General features: G+C 24.0%; 2 protein-coding genes across 6 annotated transcripts; one reads left to right on the top strand and one right to left on the bottom strand.

The window, feature by feature from the left end:
• Positions 1-1510: 1510 nt before the first annotated feature.
• Positions 1511-13468, bottom strand: LOC114125868 (kinesin-like protein KIF18A). 5 transcript variants are annotated; one of them, XR_007603711.1, is made up of 14 exons: positions 13204-13468; positions 12701-12849; positions 9007-9242; positions 8425-8582; positions 7988-8354; positions 7280-7479; positions 6901-7212; positions 6634-6828; positions 6397-6576; positions 6120-6296; positions 5623-6058; positions 5233-5350; positions 5095-5170; positions 1818-1833 (listed from the first exon to the last, which is right to left on the bottom strand). XR_007603711.1 is itself a non-coding variant. In XM_027989660.2 (13 exons), the coding sequence occupies exons 2-13, from the start codon at positions 12835-12837 to the stop codon at positions 1815-1817; spliced, it is 2493 nt and encodes an 830-aa protein (XP_027845461.2). In that variant the 5' UTR covers positions 12838-12849; positions 13204-13466; the 3' UTR covers positions 1511-1814. The 5 variants fall into 5 exon arrangements, 4 of the variants coding, with proteins under 4 accessions (XP_027845461.2, XP_050055205.1, XP_050055203.1 ...); XM_027989660.2 differs by lacking the exon at positions 5233-5350 and having other exon boundaries at positions 1511-1833; positions 13204-13466; XM_050199246.1 differs by lacking the exons at positions 1818-1833; positions 5233-5350 and adding an exon at positions 3865-3922 and having other exon boundaries at positions 13204-13467.
• On the top strand, positions 10503-12089 carry LOC114125869 (arginine-hydroxylase NDUFAF5, mitochondrial). The gene has a single exon (XM_027989661.2). The coding sequence runs from the start codon at positions 10872-10874 to the stop codon at positions 11907-11909; it is 1038 nt and encodes a 345-aa protein (XP_027845462.2). The 5' UTR covers positions 10503-10871; the 3' UTR covers positions 11910-12089.
• Positions 13469-13492: the final 24 nt, after the last annotated feature.

Below are 13492 nucleotides of genomic sequence, written 5' to 3'. Positions count from 1 at the left end.
TCTAGCGCTTTTTTTTTCTTTTATACATTTACCCTATCATAAACTTCATAAGTTTATTCCCTCTAAGTAATGAACAAAATTTTAATGAATGAGAAAGTCCACTATTTAGAGGTTTCACTAATTAAATATATATATCATGATTTTGTTATGTTATTATTAGGGCTTGGAACTTGTAGGAGTTGCATATTGTTCTGTATGCTTTCAATTTATAGCAGACCAAACTAGAAATTTGCTCTATACATTGATAAGATTAAATACAAAATTAAACAATACATTTTTTTTTGCAAATTTTGTCAATTTTAGAAAAAAAAGTACATATTTCTCAATTTTCATGGTATTTCTATACTTGGTTTAATATTCTCTAAAAAAAATTGATGTTTTCTTCTAAATTCTAATAAAATGACTTGCAGCAAACACACTGTCGGAAACTAGGGGAAGCCTAGGTCGAATGATTTGACAATCAGTGCAATGCTGGAATACTCTGACTATTGCATCACTTATTCGTTTCAGCTAGGGATGTCTCTGTTGACCTACACTGCACAATTCTGCCCAGGTTGGGTCTTACTACAGTGCTGGTAAAAGACTAGACACTGATCAGATATTCAGGTGGCTTATCGGCGATTACACAATGCCAGTCCCGTGTTCTGTCAAAGACTTGATCAAATTGGTTAATTTTGTTTATATATTTAACATTTCTTCATGCATATTTTGCCTTTTTCAGCTCTTACAATTTTTGAGCCCTAGTTATTATACATTTATATAATTAAAATTTGGGATTTAAATTATGATAAATATTGAATTTTCAATCGAAATTAGATATTAAGTTATTTTAATTATTTGTTAAGTCCTTTTTTTTACTTGGTATGTTAATGCACAAATGATACAAGATATTTAGACAAAGCTAAACATTTGTAGTGATAATGACAACCAACTTATAATACAAGTATAAGCAGTATTTAAGTATTGCTTTTTTGTTTAATAAACTTAATTTACTACATTGGATAATTACATCAACATAATTATGATATAAACTATAGACTAAATATATTCTATAGTAAAAATGTCAAAAGATTTTGATTACAAATAAATCCATTTAAGTTCAATTTATTCATAAATAATTATAACTATATAATATTTATAACATTCATTTGAAAATTCTATATTTAAAATTAAAAAATTGTAATTTGTTTTTTTTTTTAGGATGTGTATTTTATCTGAACTGCTAAAATGCATATTGAATAGTGAATGCTCATTTAAATAGACCGCGAAAATGTATGATCTATTAATGAAATAGGGGTATTAGAAGTTAATCAATTTTTCAATCATTAATAATCAGCTAACTTAAAAATTAAGCCACTGGGTAGGATCAAGGAATTATAATTATACACTTGTTCGGCATCAGTTTCTGTAAATAAAATTATTTAAAGAATTATATAAAAACAATTTTAGTAATCTCAAATAAAATATAAATTGTATTCAGATAAAAGAAATAAAAATAAATACATTTAAGTAACAAGTAATTTAGTTTTATAATACAATTATGAGCGACAATTTATGATTGAAATTTGTATTTCTATAATTAATAATAATAATAATAAAAAATAATAATACAATACCAATTATGGTCTTAATGATTATTATTATTGTTGTTAAAAAAATTTTCTCACTAAATAAAAGTAAAACTAAAATAAAACATATTATTAATATGATAATTACACAAATATAAAAAGTTTTTAATAATTGAAAAACACTTAACACATTATAATTATAAAAGTAGGAATATGTCCTTAAACACTTAATACTTCTTCAACTTATTACAGCCAATTTCGTTGCCTGAAAATAGAATACATTTTTTAAAACTTGAAATTATAAATAGAGAAGTATAATATATTTGAGTTAAATGAAATAAAGAAATTGTAAGAAAAAATAAGCCATAAAAGATGATGTTTTAGATGAAGCTATAATAAACCTATCTTTTTTTTTTAACTATAAGAATAAAAATATAATATAATTTTTATATTTTATACATATAACATATGTTTTTAATTTTTTTTTTATTTTATTTATATGATTTTATTGACAGTAAGTTTCTAAATATAATTTTGTTTTATGTGTAACTGCAAGAGTATTTACAATAATTAATATTGTAGTTATTTGTTGTCAACACTGTTCCATAAAAATTTTTCATAATTACTTGAAAAAAGAAATCATTTGAAATGGAATTTAATGTTTTTAAATTATTTAATAAAATTGTTATTTATATCTATTAAATATAACAGTATATATTATACATCATATTCTGCATGTACAATAAAACGAGATGAAACAATATTAATGCTGCTGCAGTGCAGATACAAGAATCATGTATATAAGATTAACTATGTAATCATAATATAATGAAATAATTAATATAATAATGTAATAAGAACTAAACATAAAATACATAATTATATATTATTTAAATTTTAAATAGTGTATAGTAATAATAAATTATTCTATGTTAAAATATATTAATATAATTTTATTTATACAGATTCTATTTTATAAAGAAATTACATTATGCTTTTAAAATGTAATATAATAGAGGCATGAAATATGAAAAAGATAAGTTGGTTAGATAGAGTATCCAATAAACAAGTAGGTTTGTAAAAATCAATGTACAAAAGTCAATATCATAAAATCAAGAAAAATAATAATGGTTAGGTCAGGTTAACCCAGTAAAATAAGTTCTTGAAATAATCACACCAGGAAAAAACATTATCAAGAAAAAATATCATCTCAAAAATTTCAGAAAATGTTAAGCATAAAATATGTAGATATCAAAAAAAAGGAGAAAATAATTAATGAAGAAGAGCAGTTGAAAGGCAAAACCAAATAATACAATATTTGTAAACTATATTGACAACTACAGTTTTTTTTTTTAATTTAACCTTAATGATTGTTAGTCTTGGCATATATGTATTTACTTTACACATATTTAATTTGTTAAATAAAAATAACATACATAATTAATTAGATAAAAGACTAAAAGATAGATGGATAGATAAAAGCATTAATATTAATCATAGTCAGTTAATACATTAAATTAATCGGATCTTTGCACTCAAATCATTTATTCAGGTTATTTACATATTTTATAAAGAAACAAAAAATTTAAACAAATATTTAGGTTTTCATAACTATTATTAGTGGGTTAGTATAAACTTATACAGGTGTTAAGAAATCTAGGAAAAATAAATTTGAAAATTAAGTATTCTATTAATTAAAATGTGTAAGTACATTATTTAATTCCACAAAAGATTATTTCGTTATATTTATAATAATTACAAAATAAAATATTTTAACTTATTTAAAACATTAAATTTTGTCTAAAATAATAAGTATTAAAATATTAACTAAAAATTTTAATTAGCTATAAAAAATGACAATAAATGACACTTTTAAGACAAAAATAAAGTTATAGGTTATAAATTTACAATACATAGGTAATGCTAATATTTAATTATTATTATTATTTTTATTTATTTTTTATTTATTTAAGTGATTTGAGCAAAAAAGGTTATTTGGATGAAAGGTCCTAAAATAAAAATTCTAAATTGAAAATTTCTTATTATTTGTTTTACTTACAAGGGCACTACACTAATATTTGAAAAATATCCGTCTTACAAACATATAACATAGAAAATTTAGATTCAATAGAATTCATTATGTATTATTAGCTTTGATAATAATTTTATAAGTAAATTATGAGCATTTTAAAATCTTTTAATATGTTTCATACTCATAATTCACTTAAAAATTAAAATATAAAAAAAAAACCAACAAGAAAACACAGATTATGTTCTTACCTAAAAGTCATATATAAGTAGGACGGAGTCAACATATGTGAGTGGAGACTCTTTTAGGATTAAATCATCTGTAACTCAAGAGTTAAACATATAGATTTATGTTAGTTGTAATTGAATGATTTAGAAATAGAACTTATAAAAATGATTAAGCAGATAAATAGTATTTACAAGACAATATCATAGAATACAGTATTAACACCATGTTAAATTTATGTTTTATGAATGACTAAGTTTCTATTAGACTATTGTGGCACTTAAAATATCCTTGTATAAAAATATACTGTTTCAACTACATATTAATACTGGATTACATTATTTTAAACAATTTTGTGATTTGCAGGGAAAATAATATAAAGAAGTTTGTCTAACAGACCAATTACTTGCAATAAGTATAGGTAACCTATTTTATACTTATATTTATAGAAGTTTCCATAATATTTAAAAAATATTTATTTCTTTAATACAATTTAGATTCATAACTTAAATACTTTTCTTTTCAATATGTAATAGCTAATGTTCTAAGGAAAAATTACAGAAAATTTAACTTATTTTATGGTGAATTACAGATTTTAAAAGATAAAATTAAAGAAAATTAGTTTAATAGCGATGTTTGTACATCAATTTCAATTTTATAAATTTCAAAATTTTATGGACAGTCCTACTTACATTATTTCATCTTATATATTCCCAAATTATCTCAAAATAATATAATGCAGTACTAGCATACAGTAATTACAATAATGGAATTAAAATTACCAGAAATCATAGGAAGCCAAGATAATCAATTAGTACTAACCTAAAAACTATTTAAAGGTTGTAGGATATTGTAGATTTGATAACATCAACATTATAAATTATTATATGCAAAATATTTTAAATTAGTTTATCTCAAGGTTTTAGATTATTTATATCATACTATAATTGAATAGATAAATCATAATGTACAATTGTTTAAATTTATCAATAACTAATAATGATTATCAAATGGTAAATTAATTTTAGATAAATTGTTGCATATTATCAAATGTGGGTATCCTCTACAAATTTAAAATTTCTAAAATGATGCGATAAAACATGTAATAACATATGGGTATTTATATATTTCTAGTATACTACTTCAAGCATAATTAAATCTTAATAAACTAAAATATTTAAATGCAAAGCCTCGCAAAGTAAACAAAAATATATAAAGCTAAAATAAAGTAAATGAAAATAATAGTGTTAACACTACAATTTAATTAGGTACCTCATAGTCAATGTAGGTTTTTGGTTTTTAACATTTATTGTCTTACATGTGTCTTGTGAAGTTATCCTTGTGCTTACTGTAAAATCAAAAAATATACAATACAGTTGTTTATTGTGATAAAGAATATGGGAATTTTACTATTGTTTGTAAATTTATTTGAAAACTGCATGCATGTCCGATCTGAATTAATGTTTAAGTCTCATAAATACAGTATGGTCTACAGATTATTCAGTATCATTGTTTAAATCATCATCATCTATATAAATCCTTTGTTAATGTTACCAAAACAAACACTTAGACTTAATAGTTAATATTAAAATGTTGTTAAAAAATTACATTAACTAAAACTATTGGATTTATAATTAGAACATATTTTATTTCTTATTTATAATCAACTATTTTAAGTACACGCAATAATTATTACATATAAATAACTTTAAAAAAGTTAACAATTAACATATAAAGACATAAAATAACATTTAACAAATATCCTATTTTTATTTATTTCATGTCATAAATACAACTTACCAGATTTTGTAGTTAATATATTATTAGTATTATTTCGTGCTTTAGTAACAGCTTTGGCAAGAGTGGGATCAGCCAGTGTCCTAGTTGCAGCCATAATAAGTGGCATATTTTCTTGGTTAACTTTCCTATTAGCAAGTCCAGTTTTGTGATTGTTGAGTACCAACCTTTTTCTTTGAATGGTAGGTTTAGTAATTGATTTAGTTAGGCATCGTGTATCAATAGGGGGTTTACTACGATGAGGAGTAGTTGTAGCCAAACGTTTAACAGTTGCTAAATCTAAATTTTGTTTCAATACAAAAGTATTATTTAAACTTTCTGCTTGCGTTGAAATTACTACAGTTTCATCAGCATTTGAGTCTGGTGATGTGTCCATTTTATTGATTTCAGGCTGTAATGTGATTTGTTCCAATTTATCTTCAACAATTTGCAATGGACTCTAAAAAATATTAACAATTATTTATAAAAGGTTTAATTTTATAAATAGTTCACTAACTTACCATGCACTCTTCTAATTTTATAGGTTTTGAACATTCAGGTTTTGTACAGGTTCTCAAATTTTCAATGCTAAGCTCATTTAAATTAAAAAATGCGTCCCTCTTGATTTTACATTGGTTACCTGGTGAAAAATCCCAGCTAACTGCTTTCAAACCACCCAAAAATGATTTTGTTACATTCTAGAATAATCAAACACCAGGAAATAAAGAACAAATTAATTATATAAAAAATATTTATTTATTATAATTATTTCTATGTTAGAACATAATGATTACTTACAATATGATTTTTTTTCATATCTTCTGTATTTTTATTATGTGCATTTAATAATGTATAATATTGATTGGATTTTTCCGCAAGCATAGTTATTAATTCATTACTAATATTGAGGTTACTGTCCAATATCATACCAATTTCATTTCTATGCTCAAGAAGGGTAGCCTGCTCTTCTATGATAACCTAAATATTTGGATGAATATTGTTATTTGTTTTAAAAATAAATATTTAAATACATACCTCAGCATTTAAACGAACAATATCAGTATCTAAAAATTGTTTAACATTATTTTCTTCAAGTTTTTTTATAAATAAGTTTAATTCATTATTAGATGCAATTACTTCATCCCATAATATATTTAATTGAGCATTTAAACTAGCCATACGTCCTTGGAATTGTTGAATAGCCATGTTTATTCGATTCAATTCACTAGTCTACAAAAATAAATAAATAATATACTTTGATATCAATTAGAAATAAAACATGTGATAATAATTGCTACAAACCATTTCATCTAAATTTGGAACATTAAACGAAGAAAATCTTTCAAGTAAATTTTTCTTTAAAAATATTCTTAATTCAGTTTTTTTTTGTGTTGATTCCAAACGAAGAATTTCATTGTGTTTTTTAATTTTACCAACAAATAAAGACTCCAAAGTTGATTTAAGATCTTCCAAATTGTCTGGTGGTAATGGTGATTTAGACTTCATTAGTTCTTCGTGTTTTTTCTTCAGATGCTGAATTTCATCTTCTAGGCCTGATATTAATTTTGTGTAATGTGATGGAGGATGATTGATTGACATAACATTTTCTTTCAACTTCAATAATAAAATTGGTATTATAATACAAGGAATTATTTAAAAATACCACAATATTAATACTTACATTAGATTTGATTTTCATAGCCCGAGAAGCATATTTTAATGTGTTATGAGTATCTTCATATGATGACAAAGCCGGTGACACACATGAAATCATTAAAGTCTTACAGTTTCCACCAAGAGAATCTTTTAATAATCTAGTTAGTTTTGAATCTCTGTAAGGTATGTGCCTCAATCCATCTGACAAGTTGTTGATACAATTACCTATCATAAATAATAAATTTAACTTAATAACTTTTAATTTATAATAATAAATATGATACCTAATGAAGGTACACAAAATATAAACCTACATAAGTATAACCTAATTTGTACACAAAAATATTCGTAATATTTGTTTTAAATATTTACAAGTATATTATATATATTACTATATTACTATGTACTTTTAATAATTCTAATTCATAAGAGGACATAACACATGCATGTTGTCTCCGTCAAAGTGAATTATAAACATTTTCAAACATTTAATATTTTTCATACTCATAACTCAATTAAAAATTAAAATATCGAAAAAAAACCAACAAGAGAATACAGATAATGTTCTTAGCTAAAAGTTTGATATTGGGTCAATTCACTCTAATATCAAAACTAGAAGCATACTATTGAAACTAGTGAACGAAAATATACATGTTGTAAGTGTATAAGACAGAGAAAACACATGTGGGCGTCACATCTTCTTAAATATAATATTAATAAAACAGAAACATACCAAGAGCAAGTAGTGATTTATTGATGTTAGATCCTTCCTTAAACCTCATTCCTTTATTAGAAGATGCTCTTTCTGAACCAGCAAGATCAACCATGGACAGTTTGGCCATTTTCACTTGATCAGTATGTTTAAATGTCATCTGTATATATACTTGAAACAATGCATGTGATCTGGATGACTCAGCATTGGCATCGGTAGGGTGTTGTGTACGATTGTCATTACCTCTCCGTAGCATTTCAATAAGTTCGTCAACATTATTTACCATTTTAATTGTAATACCAGCAACTGACGTTGTATTTCCACATTCTCGTAAAAATAAAGGTTTTTTATCGCTTACTAATAAGTCATATACCATTTCATTGTACACCTAAAATAAAAATAATTACAAAATAATTTTAATTCATCACATTTTTTTAAATAGTATTTTAATACATTACTTCAAGATAGGAAACATATATTTCAAATTTTTTAGAATTTTGTTGTTCATTAACTTTTTCATACAAATCTTTCATAGTTAAATATGTAATACCATAGTTTGTTTCATTACCGAGCATGGTAAATGTTTTTCCAGCACCTGTTGCTCCGTAAACAAAAACTATAATAAAAGAATTAAATAATTTTTAATAAAAAGTGGAATATTGAGGCATTCATATAAAAAGTGATTTAGGTACTATAGAATAATAATCATCCAATTAAATAATGATATCAATTTTGAAATAAATTTGAATAACATAATATTATATTATACATTAATTAGATGTAATGCAACATGCTATTAGCTTTGTATAGAAGCAATGTAGATTCATATTACTCTATAGAAACAAGTTCATAATTTTTTTAAATGGTACACTTCAAAATGTTATAGAGAAATTTATCACTAGATTTTTAAATTTGTTAAGGTTAGATAAGTAACCATTATTTTAACAGTATACTAGATACAACATGAGGGCTAAAAACTATTTGTATCGTCATAAAATTTTACTTAGTAGAATAGTTTATCATAAAAAATTGGTACATACCAGAACAATTATATCCACACAAAAGTTTGTTAAGTAAATCTTTAGTGCTTTCATTGTAAATGTCTTCATTAGAACTTTGAGGTCCAAAAACACGATGAAAATCATATTTTATTGATTTATGTTGTCTTTTTGAAATATCTCTGGGGTTTTGTTTAACACCATGGAAAAAAAATGGTGTCTCATCTTGTTTTGGATCAAATATCAAAGCATTATCGTTTCTGATTCTTATTGTTTTACTGTAAATCATGAAATAAAGTATTTAAAATACAAAAAAATAATAATAACAATATAATGGCTTAATTTAAAGTTTAATGTGTTTGGTTTTATATTAATGCTATTTATTCGCATAAAACTTAACAAAATTATGCCTATACCTGTTGTAGTATTGTAAAAAGAGAGTTTTGCATTTAAGTGAAGAAAACAATATTAGTTTGGAATAGAAAAATCACAAATAATATGATAAAAATGTACAACTAAGTACCTACATATTAAGTCAGTGTGACAAATGTCAGACAGTGAAATTAAGTGTAATTTTTAATTTTTTTATTTTTATAAAATCATTGTAAAATCAAAAATTATAGATTCTTTTAAATGGTAAATGGTTATGATTTTAAAATATATTACAACGTATAAATTATATATGAGTAATCTTGAAACTAGAACCTAGAAACCTGAGATACCTATAAAAATAATTTATTTTATTAATTTCTAACTATGAAATAATTTGTAATTTTCAAGTGAATGAGTATAAAAAAAAATTATGTCTATGTAGCTTTCACATTTATAAACAGATATAAAAACAACTTTTATTAAATTATCAAGAATTTTGACATAGAAAATAATTTATTTTTAACATTTATAGAAATAAAAATTATAAATTTCGTATGCCTATAAATAACTTGAAAATAGTAAAAATATTTTCGATTTATTTTATCTTGAAATAAAAAAATTTGATAAAAATTTCAAGTATCAACTACCTACGTTTATTTGTCCCATTTTTCTTTATTATTATTATTTTGTTTTTTTTCTATTTAAAAAAAATACCAGCTAAATTCAATTTTCATCCATTTTTGAATATCTAAGCCTGCCCTATAAGATTATAGACGGAAAAACATATTGTAAAATTAATACATTTATCGCTTCAATTAATCTAAAATGAAAATTGAGTGAGGTTTTTTAAAAAATACCGGCCAAAACTAATAAATACAGTGTAAATATTACACGGCGTCGTTACTAAAATAATTTGAAATCGCTAACTAGTAACCATGGTCCTTTATTCCTAACAAAAATGTGTACTAGCAAACTATATTATTTTTTGTAAGCCAATTTATGCGTCTGTATTCTGTAATTTGTATTATGTAGGTACTTTTATAACAAAATTAATATTTAAATTTTCTACATTTCATATTATTTAACTTGGTAACACTGTGAATTATCAATCTAGTCATATTCCTGTTGAATTTGAGTTAAGCGTAAATTAAGAGTATAATAATATAGTATGTATAATTTGAATCAAAATTATTTTATCAGTTCATTCAGTTCTTACAGGAGTTATAGTTGTAGTTATAGTATTAACTGTTTTATGTGTAAATTATTAATATGTAACAAATACCAATGACCTATCGTCCATACTTTGAATTCGTATTTCGTGATTATTGATTAATAAATTGAATAGTTCATTAGTCATTGTTTTCTGTTATATAGAGTAAATAAGTGCTGCAAGTTTAGTAAGACAATTATTATAAATATTTATAATTTACTATTATGTATTAATATTTTATTTTATAATTATTCAATGGTAAATTATTTTAAAATAAAATAAACTTATCGAACAAAAAAATTTAATTGTACTGAACGATTAACTAATGTCATACAAAATGAACATTTTAAAAAGATCAATAATAAATGAAAAACTAAAACTATTTATTAGACAATTAGCAACATTGAAAAATGCAAATGAACCTACACCAATGACTGTTTTTGACAGAAAAGCTAAAGTTATTCAAAAACAACGAGCAGCAATAGCAGAAGACAGTTCAGTTTATGAATATATCAAAGAAGAAATTGGATATCGTTTATCAGATCGCCTCTTTGATATAAAACGTCAATTTAACTTAGTAGTTGATCTAGGTTGTGGATATGGACATGTATCAAAACACATTTCCATAGACAATGTAAAAGAGTTGATTATGTGTGATATATGCCAAGAAATTTTAAATAAATCCAAAAATCCTGAGCCTGGAGTAAAGGTCAGTAAAATAGTAGTAGATGAAGAGAAATTACCTTTTGAAAATGATAGTATTGATTTAATAATTAGTTGTTTAAATCTCCATTGGGTAAATAATTTACCTTCAACTTTTCTACAAATTAAAAATTGTTTGAAAAATGATGGAGTTTTTCTAGGAGCAATGTTAGCAGGCGATACTTTATATGAATTACGGTCATCATTACAATTAGCAGGCATTGAACGTGATGGAGGTGTAGCGCCTAGAATATCACCTTTTGTCCGTCTTAGGGATGTAGGAGCATTAATGCAAAATGCAGGATTTTCTATGCTAACATTGGATACAGATGAACTAATTATTCGTTACCCATCAATGTTTGAACTAATGTGGGACCTAAAAGGCATGGGAGAAAATAATGCTGTTTTACATCGGCCTTTGCGACTAAATAAGAATACTATGTTTTCTGCAGCTGCTATATATGATAAACTTTATGGTAATCAAGATGATAACAGCGATACTAAAGGTATTCCAGCAACATTTCAAGTTTTGTACATGATAGGGTGGAAGCCAGATCCGTCACAACCAAAACCATTATCTAGAGGCTCAGGACAAATTTCAATTAAAGATATAGGAGAACTTGATAAGATTGTCAAAAATTTAGGAAAAATTGAAACATAACTTTCTTATTAACCAAAAAAATGTATAACTTTTATTTATTTACTAAGTTGTAATTAATTGTGTTATAAATGAGAAAAATTATTACCTAATGAGATTAGTTAAATTTAGTAATTTGTACAGTATTGATGCATGAATATTTCATGCAAAAAAATTTAGATATGCATACAAATAAACATATTTTAATTAAAAACTGTGCCTTTAATTATTCTAGTAATTGAAGTAGGAACCTTCCTTTTATAATATTCCTATAAAAAAATTACCTAAAACTATACCAAATAAAAACTTAATATGATAATTGACTGTTGAACAACACTAATCCTTGTTTAGAAATATTTATTATGACTTAGTATATATATTTAACTTAGTCAATGAATAGTGAATCTATTGTACCTATAGTTAATACAAAATGAAAATAAAATGTATAACTGTAATTTATTATATGGTAATAAAATTAATAGACATAATACCTACATACTTATTGAAGGTGATGGAGAATAATATTTATGTTCTTTAGTACCTATTTGTTTTATGTTTTATGATAATAACTTTTTAATGATAAATTAATAAGGTAAAATAGTAAGCAAAAAACATTTAAATTTTTCAACAATAATATAGGTAACAGTTTATTTTGTAACTTTATAGATTTAGTACTGAAATCTCATCTAAATGTATTAATTGAATTGCTAAAACTTTATATAGATCGGTAAATATATTAAAATTTAATGCTAAATATAAATTATATAATATTGTATCTTATAAATATGCTATTAATATTAAATAGTAAGTCTTACGGTTTAAGTAAATCATCTTCTTCTGGTAATGGTTTAATACGGACAAATACTCGCATTTGTTCTTCCTGAGCAACATTTCGTCCCCGACCAGGTACAAGTTTTTTCAAATTTTCTAAGCTTCTACGGTTAAGTACCATTATAGAATTGTGCTAAAATTATAGAAATACAAATTGATTTTCTTATTAGTTTTTGTTAGTTTTAAAATAAATAAATTTCTAAATTCCTCAACTTATGGTACTCTCGTTAAGAAAATTCTAATGAATATTTCTATACAAACCATTGCATTCATTTTTTAAAGTTTATATTCTTATCAAATTTAGCAGTATAATATGACAACAATTATTGTTCGAAAAAATATTAAACAGTCAAACTGGAATTACCAACTATAAAGCTCAAAAATAGGAAACAAATCTTAGATTAGCTCACCACCTGTACTCACGGACCAACTGTAGAAAAACCATATCACTATTATAAATTTATAAGATTTGTATGTAAGTCCTTACCTATCTATAATGCGGTGATTTGTATGTATCAAATTATGTTAACGCCGTTTTGTTTATTTTCATTCTCATTCAGACTATTTGAAGTCGCTCCGAAAATGATTATAACCAGACACGAGTTTAATAGATCGATGGTGATATCAATGACTGCATTTCGAATAATTTATCACTAGTAAAATTAAAGAACCAAATGGAAAATCAATGTAAATATTAAATAGTTAAATACTTTTTACACCGCAGTAGGCGCACTATACCACTCACTAGTCACTATAATATTATATACGATGTACCA

Source organism: Aphis gossypii, chromosome 2 (genome assembly GCF_020184175.1).
Source record: "Aphis gossypii isolate Hap1 chromosome 2, ASM2018417v2, whole genome shotgun sequence".
Taxonomy (NCBI): Eukaryota; Metazoa; Arthropoda; class Insecta; order Hemiptera; family Aphididae; genus Aphis; species Aphis gossypii.
The sequence above is the reverse complement of the archived record's forward strand: the minus strand, read 5'-3'. Positions and strand labels throughout refer to the sequence as shown.